Raw genomic sequence first — 20670 nt, 5'->3', positions numbered from 1 at the left:
CTGCCTCCCCGCCCACCACAACCCCTCTGCGGAGCGAAGGTCTTTCTCCGGGCCTTGAGGTCAGGATGCCTGGCTGGGATGCAGGTTCCTGCCACCACCCAATGGGTGTGGCTTTGGGTGAGTTACTTAACGCCTGGGCCCCATTTCCTGTCACGGGGGCAGCAAGAGCCGGTGCCCAAGCCATCTCCAGTGGGACCCACATCTCAGTGGGACCCCTGAGATGTGAGGTGCGCTTGAGGGGCCAGGACCCCACGGGCCTGTTGACCGCATCTGTGGGAACATTCCCACCCAACCTCAGGAAGTGTCCAGGGATGGCAAGGCCTGCGGAGCCACAGGGTCCCGTCTAGAATCAGGAGCCATTTGGAGCAGGGGGGGCCTGCAGGAGATGACGTTCCAGACCCCAAAGGGGGCACGACCCTGGACCACCAGGTGGGGCTGAGGAGTCATGCGCTGATAGCGGAAGACCTTTTAGGCTGGGGTCAGAGGGGATGCTGGCTGAGGGTGGAGTTGTGGTCCCCGAGCCATGGGATGGGCGTGGGAAGGCAGATGCCCAGAATAGAGCGGACGCAGCCTCCTGGCCTCTAACTGCAGGTGGTAAATAAACAAGACACAAGAAGTGGCAGCAGGAATCCCTCTGGGAGCCTGCGCTCACAGGTAGAGTGGGGTGACCCCACATTTAAAAGGCACCCCAAGTGCCTTTTCTTGGACCAACTGTCCAAGCCACAGGGCTGGGTCTGTGCCTAAGGGGAACTAGGGCCGAGAACCATCTGCTTGGTGCCTGGAGTCCCCGAGGGCACAGAGGACTTGCCTTAAAAGACAGAGCCTCCAGCCAACCCTCTGCATATTTCTCTTTTATTAACAGTTTATCGCTCTTACTCTCGTATTACAATTCCATGTTTCATCAAAGTCTTTCAATTCTCATTTTGGTAAAATAAATAGAGATAAATGAACCCTTAGGTCACGCTCTCTCGAGACTCTGTAACTTCATGATTGAATTTTCGCATCAGACCTGTGAAGACAGCCCCTCTGCGGGGCCTCTGCGCTTGGCCAGGGGATGGTTTTGTCTCAAAACAAACAGAACTGCATATGAGCTCAAAATCTGGAGTGGAACCGCTCCGTGAATTGGCTGTGGGTAGTCAACTCTGCATCTGTGCGTGGAGCTCAGCTTCTGGAAGGTTCCCAAGTCGCCGTCTGGAGCACCGGGTGGAGGTGACCGGCTGTGTGCGGGGGAGCTGAGCTTTCTGCGGTCTCCCCGACCCCACGCTGCTCGCTTGCCCAGAACATGGCGGACGCTGTCCTGGAACTTTCTTGGGGGAGCAGGCATGGCCTATGGGCTGCAGAAGGGCTGTTCCCCTTGCCCAGCCCTACGCCCCGCCAAGCCCACCCACATCCACAGCACGGCTCTCCCTCACATTCTCACTATTATTGGCCTCTTATTGGCAGAAGTAGCTAAGCCAGCTCATCCCTCTATTTCTGGATAATCCTGATTCCCAAGGAAAATGGAAAAAATGCTTTTCAAAATATCATTGTGGCTGTGTCTCGTGTTCCAGGTGTGGCTGCTCGGCGCGCCGTCACAGACGCGTGTGCATGGACATATGTGAAGCTGCTGCCCTCCCGGGAGCTCTCCCGTGTCCCTCGCAAGCGTGATCTGCACCCCTTTGTGTGGGGACAGAGGGCTGGGGTGGCACCGTTCACCCCGATACTCTTGGGGTTTGGTGGCCCCTCCATGTGTGCTCGTGTGATGCATGTGGGGTGCAGGTGGGGAGGCCACGGTTCCCACACCTGCTGGGGAAGAGCAGCACTTGAGAGAAACAAGCTCTGTGGCCCACGGGACCTGTCTCTCCTTCCAAACCAGGGTCCTCCTGCTGACAGACCTGCAGCAAGAACAGCTGACACTCAGACGGAGTCCTGCCTGCGGGGAGCGCGGCTGTGTGGGGAGGGCACGCTCGGCCTCGCAGTTGGGCCAGATGGGCCCGGGGTGAGGACCCAGTGGGTGGCAGGCCGCCTCCATCTGTCCTTCACTCCATCTCAAGCTCATCCAGTGCGCTCAGACCATCCCCAGGAGGACACCCGGGGGTGGGGGGGAGGGGGCACGGCGCGCAGCCCCGGGAGGCTGGCTTCCGTCTGGAGCCTTTGTGGACTAATGCATCACTCGGAAAACAAAACAAGTGTTTCCCCCTTAAAAACCTCAGAAGAAAACAGGACGGGAAGGGGACTGGGATGTACAGCTACTGTGTCCTCAGGCCAGGAGCTGTGTTTCATCAGAGCAGCAACCATCACACCGAGGACTCCAGGAGAGCCCCCTTCTCTGGGCTCCTGGGCGTGACAGCGAAGACAGACAGACAGACAGTGCGGGCCCTCTCGAGCCCTCAGCAGCCAGGTCAGGCAGGTGCTCAGGGCAGTGCGGTGGGTCCACTATGTACATGGCGGCTTGTGGGAAGGGACCGCTATCTGACGCGCTTCTCCACCGAGTACACGGAGATGTAGTAGTCGTTGCTGCCCACGGCCAGGTGAGGCTGCAGGAGGGAGCAGAGAGCAGGCAGTGAGCATCCAGGGGGGTGCCGGCCGGGCCTTGACACCCCAACTCCGCCCACGAGGCAGGTGCAGGAACGAGGGCCCATCGGCTGCGGCTTCTGCAGAGATGCATCATCTCCTCCCTGTCACAGGGAGTCCGCACACTCCCCTTGCCTCCCACACCTTTTTTCCAGGATGGCCTCCCAGGGACAGCTCTGGGAGCCTGATGTCGTGCGTTTAGGCAGAGAGCCACACGCCAGGCTCCCAGGGAGCCTCACGCTGCGCGAAGGCAGGCTGGCAGAATCCTAATTTAAAACACAGCAGCCCCCAACCACACGGCCGACTGTAACGAAGGACGGCGCTGTCAGCCGGGTCACAGGGGTCTGGGCTGCTCCTACCCCAGTGGGCTTTCCAGGGGGAAGTTTCTCCAGGACTGGGGTCTCCAGGACTGTAGGGGCCGAAGGGGTCAGAAAGGGCGGGGCTACTTCACATCTGCTTTGATTGACAGGAAATTTGGTGCTGCTTCTACAGTGAGTGCAGTCTGGGGGCTACGGCCCCTGGAGACCCTGGGCCACACTGTGGTGTGGGGAGGGGCCTGGCTGCAGCACCCCTCCTGCTGCTGCTGCTAGCCTCCCGCCCGCCCTCCTCGCCTCCCGCGGGGACACAGACCCAGTGTGGGTGGAAAGCCAGGCAGCTGATGGCGCCGACTCGCTGGCCCATGAAGCCGTCGTAGTACTTGATGTGGTTGATCAGATCTCCGCTGCCGTTGTAGATGGCGGTGAACTGGTTCATGGAGCCACTGCACACGAGAAGGCCTGGCAGTCAGCGTGGGGAGGCGGGCGTGTCCACAAGGAGATGGGGCTCCTTCTGGTCGCCCCCACGAGAGGACTTGGGCCTCAAGGGCCGGGAGGCCAGGCAGGTGAGGAGCAGCAAAGGGGCCACACACTCAGTCCCTCCACCCAGCTCTCCTCCACAGGTGTGGGGGCGGGCAGTACTGCCTGCGGTTTACACAGGGCCCCGGGAGTTGGTCAGGCAGGACGCGGAGAGAGAAGAGGGCCGGCACCTACCACGCGATCAGGTTTGCCTGTGGGTGGATGTCAAGGGCCGTCAGCCCCTTAATGATCTGCAGGACGTTCACGGACTCCGGCATCCGAGGGTCGAAGAAGCGCACGTCCCCGTTGACGCTGCCGAGAGGGTGTTGTGGTGACGCTGGGCGGGCCTACCGGCCCCAGGACGGGCCATGTGTGGTCAGGGGCCGTCCACACGTGCAGCTCAAGGTCATGGCCCCCTGGACCCTCAGAGTGTCCAGGGAGGCCCCTGGATGGCACATGGGCCCACCCCACTGACCCTGGCAGCCAGGCCTGCCGCCGAGCCCCTTGGACCCCTCCCCAGAGCCAGAAAGGGCCCAGCTGCCGAGGCACGAAGCAGCGGTGAGCAAAGACACAGGGGAGACTGTGAGTTATTCATTTCCGGCCGGAGATTAGATTTTGTGCAGCTGGGGATGCGGCGACGGGCGGGAGGTGAGGACAGTAGGCCACCTCTTCCCTGCCCTGGGCCTGGCGGACATCGTTTTGAGAGCTATGTTCTGTTTTCACGTTACAAACAAGGGAAGAGCATCTCTTTGAAGAAATGGTGGCTTTGTGACAGTAAATTACATTTTCTGTCCCTTTAACGGGCAAATAAACATGTGCTGCTCTCAGCACAGGACTTACCGGCGGCAGGAATGGACTTATGGGCAGACAACGGATCCGCTCAGTGATACTGGCACACGCCAGGCAGATGCCGCTGCTGCGGGGAGGCTTTGCCCAGCCGCCTTGCCACCCCGTCCCCTGCCGCTGCAAGTCACCCACAGGCAAAGTTCTCCAGTGGGAGGACCTGCTGTCCCCACCCTTGTGCCGGCTCTGACCTTTCTGGCCAGTCCCAGAGCAGAAGTTAATTACTACCCTGAAATGCCATCATTTCCCAACTGTTTAAATACCAAGGACATATTTTAGATGGAGGGAAAATAATGTTTTTACAGCAAAATGTCTCATGAATATTCCATGCTCATTACCTGACGCTCATGATGTGGCCCTCAGGGTGCTTCTGGAGGTAGGCCTTCACCACCCAGGCCGTGTGCTCCCGGTATGTCATGACGCGGCTGGAGGGGAGGAAGGTGGGGTCAGGGCCCGGTGACAACTGTGGGTGTCCCTGATGCTCCGAGGCATCAGGATGGGAGGCAGAGTGGACTTCGTTTTGAGCAGAGGGAACAGAGCATTTATTTAAAGCGTCCGGGGTCCGCCGGTGCTGCGAGGTCTGCCCTCACCCTCTTGTGTTCACTGTGAGTGACTGAACCCCCCAGGTACGCCCCTCCCTGGGGGCCTCCCAAACACCTTGGGCCACGCTGGGACCTCCGGAGGCAGGGTGGCTGTCATGCCCTCCCGGGGCCTGGGCACCGCCAGCCCCCCTACCAGGACTTCACACTGGCATCTCCCTGTGGGTTTGAGGGTCGAGACCAAGAAGCCCAGACTCTAAGGCTGCCGAAATGGAGGGGCACAGGGGCTTTCCCGGAGGCCTGGTGAGGGTCCTTGACAGGGAGTACGGGACGGGGGATGCACGTGCTGGGGAGGTGGGGGCAGAGTGTGACATCTGGGAAGGCATCCAGGACACAGGTCACACCCAGCACACATAAGTCTCGGTGCCTGGGGATGCACAGAAGACCCCACGTCTCTGTCCTCACACCTTGGGCCAAAGAGGGGGCTCTGGAGACCCCAGCCCCTCCCTCACGGCCGTTCTGTGACCCTCAGGTCTTCTTGGGTTGGTTTGCCAGTTAACTGCCTGCCTAGAGAGCCTTCTTAAAATAACAGTTTGACTGAGATTTGACTCACATACTGTAAGACTCTCCCTTTAAAAGCACATATTCAGTGACTTTCGCACATTCTTACAGCTATGCGCCCATCACACATCTAATTTTAGAACATTTTCATCACCCCAAAAAGAAACCCTGCTCCCCCACCTCCACGATAGCTGCTTTTGGTGGGTAGTGTGGGTTTTCAGTGGGCACCCTCCCATAGAGACCCACAGGGAACATGCAAGCCAGGGGCTGCCTGGGCCCACTCACCATCCAAGCCTCAGGCCCAAATTCCCGCCACAGTCTGGCTGACGCCTCTGCTGCCTGCCTGGGTCCTGCACCGACTCCCCTGCCTGCTCCCGGCCCTGCAACCTCACAGCTGCCCTCTCTTCCGGCTGGGGTCACTGATGGTGCTCGCCTGCTCTCGGGCCCAGCTCAGTCCTGTCCCCTCATCCCCTCCCACGAGGGCTCCTTTAGCTCCTGTGGCTGCACATGGGCCCACCTGCTGCTTCCCATTCAAAGGCCAGGCCTGTTTTCTGGGACAAGGTGGGTGTTCAGTAAACATCACCCGGGAGCCCGCGACGGCTGGGCCTGGGTTCCAGCGTTGCTCTGCCATTTACCATCCGTGTGTGACTGGCGTCTGGACCTCCATGCTCACCGGCCCACACAGGGCACGGTGCTGGGCCCCACCTGGGCCTCAGCCCAGGGCCGAGGGGCAGTGCCCAGAAGAGCCGTGACAATGCATGTGGCCCAGCGCTGTACAGCACCCATGCGTGTCCCTGACGCCATCTTCTTGGCTATTCTTGAGTTCAACCCGGGAGGCAGTAGCCTTCTCTATGTTCAGGTGGGAATGGAGCCCAGGAGGGCAGCGCCTTGCTGGGACCCCCCGACCCCCAAACCTGTGTTCCAAACAGCCCATCCACAGCTGGTGGGAAGCCGTGCTCCTCCACACGCTGGGGGATGTGGCTCTGCGGGGAGTGCCCAGCTGGCTCCGGGGGCTGGCTCTGTCTGGCAGAGGGAGGGGAAGGCGTGGCCCAATTACCATTCGCTGAGCGCCATCCTCCTATCATAGACGCGGATGGAGCCGTCGCCGAGCCCAGCCACGATGAGGGAGCGGTGGGAGTCGCAGGACAGGCTCGTCACGCAGCTGTCGGCACCTGTGGGGATGTCCTAGGGCCGACACAGACCCCGTGAGGCACCCTGGCATCAGGCCCCCCACCCCACCCCCACTAGGTGCTGGATCCCTTTTACAGCCACCGTGGGTGCGTTCGTCACCCTGGCGTGGAGCTGCTGCCTTTCTCTCCACCGCGGAAGCTGTCAAGGCCTGAGGAGCTGGGCCCCAGAGGGAGTCAGGCTCCATCTGCTTGAGTGACAGCCCGGGCACCCGAGGCCCGCAGCCAGGAGGGCAGAGCAGCAAACACCTCTGCGCCCATTAAACTTTCCAAAGTCTCCTTCTCTTCTAAGAAGGAAGACGAAGCATATATCGGCAGGAGGAATCATCGTCGGCTCCCTCTTAAAACTCCTAATTAGTTCAGGGAAGGGTCTAGGGGGAGTCCTGCCGCCCATAAACCATCTCCTCGCCTCTCCTCCTGGCAGCTGTAAACGCTGGAGAAGGGAAGGAGGCGTGATGAATGCGCGGCAGGAAAGAGCAGGAGACAGGAAATGGGCCCCCAGACGGGGGAAAAGTGCTTTTCCAATCAGAAAAGGTTTTGCTGCTCTCAGGCACACACAAGGAAGAAATCCAACACGGATGGAAACCGAATCATCGTATCCCTTTAAAAGGTGGGAGGCAGCCTGACTTGGCCCCGCTTCCCCTGCCCCTCCCCCACCCCCTGCAGACACCACCTGCTCAGAGTACTTGCGGCGGGGGGGGGTGGGGGCGCTCGAGGACCCTCATTCTCAGCCCTCGACCTCGAGGGCAATCGGAGCTGGGGAGGACGGCAGGGTCTGCGCCCACTGGCCCGCCTCGCCCCCAGGGAGGCCCCGTGAGGGACGGTGTGCTTACCTGCACCTTCATCTCACGATCCGTGTCCCAGATCCGGACAATACGCACATCTCCCGAGCTCATGAGGAGCCCGGTCTCCTGTTCCCAGTCCACCACCATCCCAGCTCCTGGAGAGACACAGACGGGCACCGGTGTCACCGAGGGAGCCTGTTCTGGGCAACAGCTCAAGCAGTCGGTGCCAACCCATAGGGTGGGTCCCCAACCTCATGCAAGCTTGAGGTCGGGGTGACAATTCAGAGCCTTCTCTATATCTCTGCTGTACCCAGGCATCTACCAGAGAGACAGCAGGATCTTAGGACCGTTTGTCCAAGATGCCCACCTTCCAGGACACCTGGGCATGATCGGCAGGTCTGGAGACTTTAGAATGGGTGTCAGAGGCACAGAGATGTGAGTCTCCTGGGTCCCGCAGTCTCCTGGGGGTGAACAGCTTTGCAGCTGCCCCTCACGGAGGCAGGGGGCTGACCACAGACGGTCAGTGGTGAATGAATCGAGGACTGCCCTTCCCCACACTGGACTGGGCGGGGGGCGAATGCCTTTAGCATCCCTAAGGGCAGCACTGACCTCACAGGAGGGACTATAAGATTTAAGATGTTTAATTATAATATTTCAAACACACAGAAAAAACACAACAGAAATCCCTGTACCACCACCCAGATCTAAGAGCTGCTAATATCTTATCATTTTTGCTCTTTTTTTTGTTCTTGAAGTGAAATTTAAGACAGTGAAAGCCTCACTTGCCTGTCCTGTCCCCAGACAAATCACCCACAGGCCTTGGGCGCCCTCCCAGGCTGGCCCCCGTGCACTCCCCTGCAGGGGCACGTGTCCAAAACCATGAACCACATCTCCCACATTTCAAAAACGTCGCCAATTTCAAACAGGGGGTATATTTTCCAGCAATGTGCGTTTTTCCAGTAAGGTTACGTTTTGAGGGTTTATCCAACCCAACGGATGCAGATCTGGTTAATTAGTACTGAACTTCTGGGTAACACGCCTTTGGAGAACGAGCCCGTCACTTCCACGATTCCCTGCCTGTAAACCACGCCACACTGACGTTTCCATACGCCCTTGCACAAGGAAGTGGCAGCACCGGGAAGGGGACATATCCCTGTGCGTCCCACCTCCCCAGGTGAGGCCGTTTCACTCCCAGAGTGGATGCTGGTCTGCAGTCTCATCAGAAATGGACACAAGGTGTGATTTCCCCAAATCCTGGTCGATGTTGGTGTGTGCAGCCTGTATGTTTTAATATACATTCTGACACTGATGGTTTAACTCATATATTGCAAATATCCTCTCCTATTCTGTCACTGACATTATAACTTTATGTCTTCTTTTGGTCATACTGAAGTCTGAAGTGAAGTCATCATGCTTTTTTATACATTTGTCTCTGCTTTTTGTGGCAGCAGCTCCTGTGTTTGCCTCTGTGGTTTCCCCTTCTCTCTGTGGGTGCCCACTTTTCTCCTGACTTCCTGAGTTGGACAATGAGACCTTCACTTGTTCTTTTCTGATATGCCCCTTTCAGGCTATGGAGTTCCCTCCAAGTGCCCGATCTCTCTCCCGAACTCCAGACTCTCATCTGTATGTGTCACTTCAGGTTCCTGCTTGGATCTGAGCCCCTCAACCCTCACTCCAGAGACCCCCAATGGCTTCCCATTCTGCCCTGGCCCCTGCAAGGTTCGAGCTCCAAAAGTGACCAGGCTGGTCCTCTTAACTGACAGTGGGCCCTGTGCCTGGAACGCCCCTCTCCTGACGTCCATGCAGCCCCTCCAAATCGTGCTCATTCACCTCCTCGACCATGTGAGGCTACGACTCACCCTGTTCCGTCTTCTACCTGTTCCAGATGTGTCACCTGGCACACCCCCTCCCGTCCTCCCTGTTTTGCTGGCGGCTGCCATGTCTACCCTGCAGAATGTCAGCTCCACACAACAAATGGACGAGCCTTTGTTTCACCTTTTAGAATGCAGTCTCCCCACTGCAACGCCCCTGACCCCAGGCAGGAGAATACACCCTAATGTGCCAGAAAGGCATCTACTGGTGACAAGGCTGCAGGCGAGGCCTCTCACCTGTCACCATGATCAGAACTGGCAGGGGAGAGGGCCGGGCACGTGGCCCCCACTTCTGTCCGGGACAGCCCAGTCACATTGTGACCAGTCAGCCCACAAGCAGAGCCTGAAACCACGCCACCTGCTTCCCCTCACCATGTGCCCGGTGTGCATGATGTGAATGAATCACAGAGGACGCGCCCACCCACGACCTGACTTGGGGTGCCAGGTCACTGCAGAGGCTCACAGACTCCTGTATCCATGGACCACTGATGGGGTGGCCTGTGTTCTCGGGCATCCTTAACTGCACTTGGAGCTCTGTGTCAGCCCCGTCGGGCTTTCAGGAGCCGTGTAATTAAGGAGTGGTCCTCCAATGAGAGCACGTGGCCAGGTGACATCTGGGATGCTCTGGGGTCACGGGAACAAGCTGGGGAGTGTCTGGGGGGACCACAGAAGGACTGGGAGGGGGGTCTCAGCCCCATGCCCATGCAGGAAGCAGAGAGGAGGCCGCGGCCACTCCCAATGGGGTAAGAAGCCTGACCTGGTCTCCAAATGAAGTGGTGGAGGCTTCCTTCTTGCTGAGTCTCCTTCATGATGGATTCAGAGCCAGTGGGGGCCCACCCTGCATTAGTGCCCACCCAAGTGACCTCATTTCAACTGAATCCTTCTCTCAAATACAGTCACCCTCTGAGTGCTGGGGCCGAGGACTCCACCACGTGAATTTGAGGAGACACAGCTCCCACACAGGGCCCCAGCGTCTCCATCTGCACTGGAGGCTCTGGAAGGTGTGCCCATGTGGCCCTCAGAGGACCTGGGGACGTGGATCACGTGAGCTCTGAGTCCTGTTTTAAATCTAGATTCTCTGATGCAGACCAAATGCTGGTTTAAACCAGTTGTAAAGCATGGTGAAGCCAGCAGAGACAAGAAATGTGTTTCCTAAGGTCTTCCCAAGTCCTGTACACGCCGGGGAGGCAGGCGTCCTATGTATACAGACAAATCTGGGCGAGGCTGCTTCCTTAGCTCTACCAGACTGTTTGCGGAAGCTGTGTCACCTAAGACAGTGAGCTCCTATCCGTGAAGAGTCTCAGATCAACGTGAAAACTGCTGGGATAAAAACAACAGTCTGCTTGCACCCTGACCGACCTCCTGCGCCTGCCGACCCCCACCTCATTCTCCTGTAGATCTGGGGTCCTGGCCTGTCCTCCTGCCCAGAACGGAACGCAAACACTGGCCTTCTCACTCGAGACCTTTCCCAACCGAGCCTGTGTCTCGACCTCCAGACACAGCGGAGGAGAGATGATCTGATTCATCATGAGTTGGTAAAAGATGATAAAAAGGGTGACACTCTTCCTTGACGTGTTGAGCACAAGGAACAAAATTGATGGCTATGATTTAAGTAAAACTCATAAGACAGGAACATTGTGACTTTGAACCAGAGTGAAGATTCCGATCACTTCGTTCCTGGGGAGCACGGTCTCAGCAGTGTCTCCTCCTTCCCCATCCCCAGAAAAGTGACAGCTGTGGGCAGAGCCTGTGCCCCTCCTCCCTCCCCCGGGCCTCCTTGGCCTTTTTTTTCTTTGGGAGCAGGCAGGCTGCTCTGGGCTCCCCCCAGGAGGGCCCCTCCTCCCTGTCGACGCTGCCGCCTCGACACGGAGAGTGCTCGACTGATGGAGGCTCCGCGCGTGCTGCAGCCTCTCCCTCGCTGGGCGAACTCCAGCACCCTGAGTGCCTGAGATCACGGTCCATCCATCTCACTGCCTGGGGCCAGGGGTGGTGGGCGGCCCCCACCAGGATGCAGAGATTCCCGTTTGACTTTATCCTGGATATGAGCCCTGCTCACATGTTCCCATCCAAAAGCTGGCCGTGAAAAAGAGGGAATTTCTTCATTAAAATATAGACGTATGGCACAGGGATGGCTGTAGACTAGGAAGCGGGAACGTGTAAGTCAGGGACCAGACAGAACCCTAGGCCCAGCAGACAGTGAAAAGAAGAAACACGTTGTTCCAGAGGCTTGGGTCCCTGTGATGTCCGTGATCAGCCCTCCAGGCTCAGAGGCCAGTCCAGACTGACCTCTAAGGACCCTGTCATCTGGAACGGACCTCTGAGAACCCAACATGGGGATCTGACCTCTGAGGACATGTCATGTAAACCTGATCCCTAAGGACCCATCAGCCCCAACCTGAAACGCCCTTAGGAGCTATGGTTCTGGAACTCCGAGGAGGAGGGGCCAGACCCTGCCCAACCAGGCATGTGTGAGAACCTCAGACCTGTGGGATGGCGACCTCCATTCCCTCCCCAGGGATGCAGACGCAATGCCTCCCCATGGGATCAGGCCTCCCTCAGGGCCCATGAACACCTCCTGGACAGCCGGCAGGTTCAGAGACACAGGAAAGGGCTGGCAACAGAAAACTGGGCTCGTCGGGAGCAAATGATTTCACCTAAACTTCTATTTCTCACCTGGGAGATGGACGAGAACACGTGGCAGCTGCTTAGGGTCAGAGGAGACAGGGTGGGGCACATGCCTCCTGGGAAAGGAGGGAGCCGTCGTTCCCCATGGCCAGTGCTCCGTCCAGCGTGGGCCCACGGGGGCTGCCACCCGGCCCCGCGTCCTACCTCCTGCACTGAGAGGGCTTCCTGCTCACCAGGTCCTGCTAATTTTAGACTCTGGATGTGCTTGTGACCCCGGAGGAGGAGTGAGGCTGGGAGGGGAGGGCAGCCGTGACTCCCCCCGCCAGCCACCCCTGTGCTCTGCCGGCGCCCTGCTTGCTGCCCAGATGCTCCAGGCAACGAATACTAACAGCTGCCCCAAGGCCCAAGGTTTACGTCCAGTTCACACACACACACCGGTGCTGGACGATCTGTTCCCTGCCCTCCGGGGTGCCTGCTGCCCCCAGGCAGCTGACCCAGGGGATGGGGCTGCCCTCCTCTGGCCGCCCCAGGTCCTGACCGTGAAAGGTGTCCCCTGGCTCCTCTTCAGGATTTCAGGGCAAGTGACCCTGTCATTCCTCTGAGAACCCAGGAGGCTCTTTCTGAGAGAAATCCTTCCTGTTACAACCACCGCCATCACTGCTGGCGGGAAGCAAAGGAGTGAAGATTGAGTCAGTCTCGGGTTTTCTCTTTTTCCTTCCTTTTGAACTTTTTACTAAAAGAGTCCTTTGTAAAATACGAAACTGTGAGTTTGTACATCCGTAAGGACATCGTGTTCTCAGCCTCCCGGGACCTGCTTCTCTACCCACTCCAGTTCTGATGGCACGAGGGACCCCGTCAGACCCATAGCCACATATGCCTTCCTGCAGGGAACCCTTGTTTAGGGAGCGACTAAAGAGAGACCAGAACAGAAAGTTCACCAGAAGGCTGGTCATACTCTAAACTCAGATGCTGCAAATTAAAGGTCAAGAATTCTATCTGCTGCCTGGATTCATAAGGCTCCATCTCTTTACAATTTACCTGACTAGTGAGCTTAGGAGAGAAAAGGGCTCGTTTTGAGCAGGCATAAGGGTTTGCTAACCCTGTGTTACCATGTGTATCCACAGTCAGTTGCATATAGGTGTTTTAGTAACTATCAAACTTGTATATGGATTTTCAGATGGAAACAGATGCTTTAAGAGACTTTGCATTAAATTCTGAAAAAGATTCTTTTCTGAAAAATTTGGTGGGAACGCAAATCTCAATCTGGAGCGACTTTTCTGTCCTGATGGAGTCGTGAAATGTGCCTCCTCCCTGCGAGCCTGAGGAGCTGCGCCATCCTCACTCCGGCAGGCTTGGATCTGGACTGTTTTCCATTCCCAGGCTGTTGTGAAGGTGGCCTGGAACAGAGAACTGAATTGTCCTTGAGCCAGCCCAAGAGTGAGTGAGGCCACCAAGGAGGCCAGGAGGTGCGACCATGAGGCCTCGGCTCCCAGGGAGAGTCCTGTCTACGGCTTTCGTTAAGATTTCTTCCCAGAGCCTCACACAGTCAACCTCACTCATCCCATGAGATCTCAGTGCTCAGCTGGTGATGAGTTTTTGTATTGGAGGAGACTGTGCGGATGGAACGAAAAAGAAAAACCACAGCCCCGATCCTCTGCTGCCTGAAGAGCACAGCGGGCTAGCGAGCGTCCTCAGGCAACGCGGAGGAGCAGCTCCCGGGCTAGCGAGCGTCCTCAGGCAACGCAGAGGAGCGGCTCCCACCCGGCACTCACAGGTAAGGGAGAAGGCACTCACCTCCCTGCTTACTGCGGTCAAGAAAGATTGAGACCTTTCGGGCCAGACCTGCGAGGAAACAGGGATTATGGGCTGGATGCAAGGGAAAGCAGGCCAGCCAGAGCCAAATCAGCCAAAATCACACAAACCACAAACAGGGGAGCAGCCGAGAAGGAAACAGGAGGGAGGGGCAGACGGTGGCCCAGGCCACGGCTGCAGTGGGGAAAAAAGGGCCAAATGTACCTATGAACGTGAAAACCCAATTATCAGGGGTTTTGGCTAAAAAGACTCTCTTTCTAGACAGGAAATTGGAAGTACTATGACTTGGGGGAAACATGACCTGACACGGTGTGGGCACTTCCAGTGAGTGGAGGTTAGTGGCCGGATGTGCACTCAGTTAGTGCAGCCCAACCAGCAGGAGCTGACCCACTGGCCACGCCCAGAGGAGGCAGACAGTTCCGTTTAGGTCCTTAGAGTGAGGACAGCTCTTCATTCATGGGGCCCAGCGGTCAGTGAGGAGGCCTCTGGGGGGTGGGAAGTGTGCTTCCATCTGGGTGTCTGTGGGCGCCGTGGCCCAAGGATGGGCGGTCCCACCATCGGTTCTATTTCAGAGCACGGCTCGCTCAGTTCCGGGGGTGGCCGTGAACCCAGACTGACTTCAGTTCTCCTGACAGCGGGGTACCCCATGAGGGGAGTGTCCCCAGGCTAACTGCACATGCATGCATGCATGCCCATGCCTGTGTGCACATGTACACACGGGAGCCGGGGCGTGCTAAGACGATGCGGAGACCCTGCACATTTCACATGACTTCCGAAAAGCAGGGGTAGGGCTCCTGCAAGAAACAGTCTCTTTAGTCACAAACCACGGAATCAAATCTTTGCTAACAAGCTGCCACGACAGCGACTTGGCGAGCAGATTCTGAGCTGGAGAGCGCGCAGGAGAACCTCACAGGCAGACTTTTCTAACTGTCCAGGGAGTGCCAAGTCCCCCCTCCCACATGCCCTACACAGTAGCATTCACAAATGAGACCCCCTACGCCCTCTGTAGCTGAAGGACACGGTGGGCCAGGCCTCATGGGGTGCACAGCTGTGCAGGATCCCCCGTCACAGGCGCGTGGAGGAGCTGATGACCGCAGCCCCCCCAAGGGCGCCTCTTCCCCCCCCACAGCTCGTGGCTGCCTGGGACCCGAGACCAGGCAGAGGACCTCACTGCGGAGCACAGGGAGCTTCACGTGCCTGGGGGGGCGGTAAGCTGGAGCAGGGAGCGGGGGCTGCTGCTTCTGCCTGACAAGGTCCCGGGGGAACACAGCGAGAACTCTGAAGCTGTGGGGGTCTCCCCAGACGCTGACAAGCAACTGCTGTGGAAGCTGCTAGCTCTCCCCACAGGGTCCCAGCCCACAGCTCTGTAACTGTCAAGTCAGAGGCCAAGGCGGGTGAAGAAAAAGAAACAAGGTGCTGATGGGCAGAAGGCAATGAGAAGTTGGCACAGGGGTCAGAATTCCACCAGACCTGCCCCTCGGTTACTGAGCTTGAGCTCCTGAAACAGAAATTACAATCGGGGGTCTCTCCAGCCCTGCTGGGGCTGCGATCCCCGTGCTGCAGAGGGAAGCTGTGGAGACTGAAGGATGTGGGGCTCGGAGAGGCTCCCCGGTTCTCAGTGTGCCCCTTCTGGGCCCTGAAGCACACAAGCCCTTCCTGTCTTGATCCTTTAGAGCAGTCAGCCTCCCAGGCTCACCACCCCTTCCACCTTCCATCCCCCTGAAAGAACAAGGAAATAATGTCTTCCTTTTTGCTAAGCCCACAGCTGCCTGGTCAAAAGGCAGGGGACAGACCAAATGAACTCTGGCTTAGCCGCCAAGGAGTGCTGCGTGCCTGCCCAAAGCCCCCCTCACCCCACCTGCTGATAAGGACCTGGAGGTAAGACCCCCACCAGCTTCCTGACCCCTCAGCAACAATGCCTCTCCTGGGGGGCTTTCTGAAACCCAGGAAAGGGAGAGGGTCCAGCAGCAAGGAGTCTGTAGCAAACATGTCTACAGCAGTGGAACCACTCTCAAGTTAGGGCTGCAGTGCACACCTGGGCCAGGAGCAGCTCTCCACACACAGGTGACATCTGGGGGAGACAAGTGCAGGGGAGCCTTGAGACTGTACTGCTGTCACCTCAGCCTCCTTTCCTCCCAGCTAGACTCTCTGCCCCGCTCCCAAACTGCATGCTGCCCACCCTTGCTCTCACCTTCACTAGAGCAAAGGCAAGTGGCATTGCGGGTAAAAAACCACAGACACATCACTTGGCGGTGGCAGGTATTTGGGGGCGGCAGGTAGGTAGGCCGCTGCAAGAGGAATAAACTAGACAACAGTGTATCCACTGGGCTGCCAGTGGGCTCCCCACTTTCTTATCCTCTGGCCCTGCCGGGAGGCTGACCCTGCTCTCGACCAGCCCCTACCTTCCCCGCACAGGGGTCTGCAGAACGGCGGGAGCCTGGGGTGTGTCCCGTCCTGCTGGACGGCAGCAGGAAGCTAAGGACTGAAAACCACGATTCAACTCATCCAGCGTGTCCCGCAGTGAAACAAACCTGTGAGCGTGAGCACCTGAGAGCCACGGGGAGGCCGTCAGCCACCTGCTCTGCCGCAGCCAGCAGCACTGAGGCGGGCCTGAGGTGGGGCTGGGGGCTGAGCGGGTGGGAGGCGGGGGCGCTGCAGGGCAGGGATCAGGCTTTTGCTCCAATGTTGGAAAAAGCAAGAGAGAGACAGAGGGACCTGTGACGGCAGCTGTCATCCATGTTAGCCCAGGACCGGGCCCAGAGGGGCCTAGGCAACAAGAAAACGGCTGTGTTGGGTCCTGTGGAGGTGGGTATGCATGACCATTTTGTTCCTGAAGAAAATGTAAGAACATGGCTATTTTAAAAATTAACACATAAGGAAGTGTCTGCCGTGGAGCCAGCTGTGCCCCCAAGGGTCGGCGTCTCCCTAGGACAAGTGCTCTGACGGAGGGGAGAGAAGCAGCCATGTAGGCACCTGATCGGCCACGCGAGGACATGCAAAGACCCCAGGCCAGCAGAGGGGCCGACAGCAAGCCGCTCCGGCCTCCATCTGGCAGCAGCTTTGCGACCACATTGGAGGGTGGCTCCGGCTGAGGGTGTCTCTGGAAATCCAGACCCACGGCCGCATTAATGCTGTGTGAACAGCGAGCGCGGGGCTGAGAGGTGCAGACCTCCTGACAATGGGCCTGGACCCAGAGACCGGAAGGCGGTGCTGGTGTCTCTCACCCTGGGCGTGGGGCAGCCATGCACACCGACAGGCAGCATGCACAGCAGTGGCCGGTGGGTGCTGCAGCCGTGCCTCTGTCAGCCCAGGGCAGGCAGGCAGCGCACTGGCCTCCCCCGCAGGACCAGACACAACTGGGGCGCCTGCTGTGTGCTCATCACCGAGAGGCGATTAACTTGGGCACGAGGGGGACAGAATGCAGCCCCAGGCCCTGCCGCGGCCACGCTCTCACAAGCAACATGAGCTTCCAGCCAAGGACGGGGGCTGTGGGCTGGTCAGAGCTCGGCAGGACTTCCACCCGTGAGCAGAGTCTCCCAAGGAGGAGGCTGGCTGGGTCGTTACTTGGGGAGTCTTAGTGGACTGAGCGCCTGCAGGACCCCGGGGAGCACCCACCTCGGGTGGTGGGCAGCATGTCGGAGAGCCCCTGCCAGGCCGTCACCATTTCTGGATTCTTTTCCAAATCAGCAAAGTTCTTCCAGACTCTGATGGCACCGTCATCTTGGGGAGACAAGAGAGGATATTCAAATGCAGGCCTGGTTGCTCTGGGAAGGGGAGGAGGGCCCTCCCCCGGAGGCACAGGAGGACAAAGGCTGCCCAGCCCGAGGGACAGATGGGTCTCTCGTCTGGCGAGGAGCTTATCAGAGGCACAGTGAGGCCTGTTCTGGCCTGACCTTGGGCTTCAGGGCTGTGCCTCCGCCTCAGCATTCCCGATCCCCCCCGAGGGGATCACCTGCCAAGAAGAGGCAGTCTCAAGGGGACGGTGCTCAGGGCCTCTCTCTCCCCACCTCCCCTCACACGAGACTCAGGAAATGGGCGGGTTGTTCCTCCTGCCTCTCCAGGCTCAGAACGGGGCAGAGGCCCCAGTGTTCTCCGGCAGATGGGCAGCCAGGTGGGCCTGAGTGTGTGGGTCTACAACCTGGCTGTCTGTCCGTCTGTCCTTCCTTCCTTCCTCCTGGTGTTGCTTGCCCCCAGGACCCTGCTCTCTGGCCTCACTAGCCCTTCACACGAGGCCCTCAAGGATGACCTTGCCTCAAGCTGCAGAGGGAGGATGAGGTCATCTGGGGACACGCTGGGAAACACTTGCCTGACCTCTGCTGAGCAGTGAAGTCTCGTGCTGCACCTCCACTGGGATCCGACTCCTGAAGGGCCCTGGGTTCCTCTGCTGTGTCTCTGCGCCCGGGGAATCACCCTCTTTGCCTCCTCTTTGGCGCTCAGAGAGGCTCAGTGTGATCTGTCCTCAAACCCCCAACTGACCCTACTGGCTGCCCGCACCACTCTGGGTTTTCGTCCTCCCCCTCCCTGCCTGATGTCTGCCAGGGGGCTGGCTTTGGGCCGGGGCTGGACTTTATTTTCCTGGGGAGGGCTGCCAGCAGGACCTCTCCCCATGGGTGTGCCTTTAATGATGGAGGCCTCCACCTGGGAGCGGTTAGTCCCCTTTGCCAGAAGAAACAATCGAGGTCACAGGAAGCTTTGTGCCAATTCATGCTGGGGTCTTGCATCTGTCCCCCACCACCTCTGCATTGGGGTTTAGGTCCCCACCACACAAACCCCACTCACCTGTGGCTGTGAGCAGGAGTGAGCAGTCCTGGCCATTCAGATACTCCATGGCCGTGACCCTCGTGTACCGAGGGTTTCCGTTGTGGAAATAATCCAGCTTCTCCCCTTTCTCCCAGTCCCAAAAACTTCAGGGAATAAGAGAGGAATAAGGCTAGTGATCAGGGAAATACAAAAGCCACAAGGAAATACCACCTTACACCCACCAGGTCGGCCACCAGCAAAAACACGGAAAGGGACAAATGTTGTCAGGGATGTGGAGAAACTGGAACGCTGTGCCCTGCTGGTGGGAACATAAAATGGTGTAGCTGCCATGCGAAACAAGAGTGGTTCTTCAAGATAACTAAACACAGAACTACCGTTTGGCCAGGATTCCACCTCTGGGTATACACTGGCACACCGCTGGCCTCAGATAAAAGCAACCCAAATGCTCATCAATGGAGGAAGGATGTAACAAAATGTGGTCCATACACATGGACTATTATTCTGTCTTAAAAGGGAAGGAAGTTCTGACACCTGCTTTGTTAAGTGAAATAATCCAGTCAAAAAAAGGACAAATACTAGATGATTCCACTTATATGAGGTTCCTGGAATAGACAAATTCATAGAGACAGGAAGTAGAGTGTGGGGTGCTGGGCCTGGGAAGTGGGGAGGGGGAGTCAGTGTTTCATGGGGACAGAGTTTCAGTTTAGGGCGATGGCCTGGAGACCGACAGTGGTGATGGCTGCACAACAAGGTGAATGTGCTTAATGCCACTGAGCTGCAGCCTTAAAAACGGAGAAGACAGTAAATTTTATGTTATGTATAAAAAAAGGAGAGAAAGAAACGGGTAAGAATTCTATCCATTTTGGGCTTCCCCAGTGGCGCAGTGGTTGAGAATCCGCCTGCCAATGCAGGGACACGGATTTGATCTCTGGCCCGGGAAGATCCCACATGCCGTGGAGCAACTAAGCTCGTGTGCCACAACTACTGAGCCTGTGCTCAGAGCCTGTGAGCCACAACTACTGAGCCCATGTGCCGCAACTACTGAAGCCCGCGTGCCTAGAGCCCGTGTTCCACAATGAAGGAAGCCACTGCAATGAGAAGCAGCCCGCGCACCACAACGAAGAGTAGCCCCCGCTCGCCGCAACTAGAGAAAGCCCGTGTGCAGCAATGAAGACCCAACACAGCCAAAAAAAAAAAAAAAAAAAAAAAAGAATTATATCCATTTTATCAGCTATAAAAAGAATTGCGTCCATGGTTCTCTCCCATCAAGTGAGCGCTTTCTCAGTGACATAAGGGCAATGGTCACTATGAATTAACATGGTGTCTTATTACTGACACTTTCCCTTCACACACTTGCTGCCCTTGCACACAAGCGGGTTCCTCACATGTCCTGTCACTGTGGGATCCTGATGAGCCCCTGTGCACCGGTGTCTGTTCACTGCACAGGAATGGCCCCATCTTCGTACCAGAAGCTCCCGTCCCGGCCCACACATAACCGTGCTCAGGCCTCTGCAACACCCGTGGTAACGTGGCCAAGTGCAACCCTGGGAGGGCGCGGGCAACACCAGGAGGAGGGACGTCTCTCTGCAAGTTTTCCAGCCCCCACCCCCACCCTGAAACAGCCCAAAGGCCCGGGCTGAGGAGCTTCCACACCAGGAGGGTGCAGGGGCATCCTGCCCACACCCCCCAGGGGCTACCTGTTCTCCAGCTGAAAGGCCAGCTCTGCAAGTGCCCCACGTACCAGATGCTGTCTTTGTCAGCGACGGCCACACACGGCGTAAAGGGGTGAAACTTGACCACAGAGGGGACACCAGGGTTCCTGTTCAGAAATATCTGGTCGTCCAGCCTTGTGATACCTGCCAAGGGAAACACACGACTATGGGTCTCAATTTGCAGCAAATGTCAATGATGTATTTTACCAAGGCCGACACCAGTCCCTAATGTTTGGGGACCTGGAGGGGCCCAGAGGAAAGCAGGGGTTACAGCGCACGGGTGGGTTCCTGACAGCAGGGCCCTGCCTCTGCTTGTACATGGCTAGCATTTGATATATAATTGCGACAACCCGTCAGCAATACTCAGATCAGTGCACACTGGTTAAGGTTTTAGGAAAAGAGCACCAAAGATTTTGGAATAAAGCTCAGTAAGGCTGAGATTCGTAACTGAGACCCAAGGCTGAAGCCTCGGTTTGGCCATCGCTGTCTGCAATCCAGCCAAGGATGTGAACGGGGATTTGTTCAACAGGCCCCAATACAGCCACTTGGGAAAAAACCCTCGTGGCCCTGAAGGAGCTTTAGAAGAAC

The 20670-nt window shown here is 57.6% G+C and overlaps 1 protein-coding gene across 2 annotated transcripts in view; it reads right to left on the bottom strand.

The window, feature by feature from the left end:
- Nucleotides 1–836: 836 nt before the first annotated feature.
- RPTOR (regulatory associated protein of MTOR complex 1) overlaps nt 837–20670 on the bottom strand; it is a 337424-nt gene continuing 317590 nt past the window's right edge. For both annotated transcript variants that reach the window (XM_024760891.1, XM_024760890.1), the window contains exons 26-34: nt 20112–20226; nt 18389–18513; nt 17225–17329; nt 7350–7456; nt 6387–6514; nt 4568–4654; nt 3582–3698; nt 3184–3313; nt 837–2516 (exon numbers count right to left, since the gene is read on the bottom strand). In XM_024760891.1, the coding sequence (XP_024616659.1) occupies nt 2448–2516; nt 3184–3313; nt 3582–3698; nt 4568–4654; nt 6387–6514; nt 7350–7456; nt 17225–17329; nt 18389–18513; nt 20112–20226 (983 nt within the window). In that variant the 3' untranslated portion in view covers nt 837–2447. The remainder of the gene's footprint in view (nt 2517–3183; nt 3314–3581; nt 3699–4567; nt 4655–6386; nt 6515–7349; nt 7457–17224; nt 17330–18388; nt 18514–20111; nt 20227–20670) is intronic.

This window comes from Neophocaena asiaeorientalis, unplaced genomic scaffold (genome assembly GCF_003031525.2).
Source record: "Neophocaena asiaeorientalis asiaeorientalis breed wild unplaced genomic scaffold, Neophocaena_asiaeorientalis_V1.1 scaffold30, whole genome shotgun sequence".
Taxonomy (NCBI): Eukaryota; Metazoa; Chordata; class Mammalia; order Artiodactyla; family Phocoenidae; genus Neophocaena; species Neophocaena asiaeorientalis.
The sequence above is the reverse complement of the archived record's forward strand: the minus strand, read 5'-3'. Positions and strand labels throughout refer to the sequence as shown.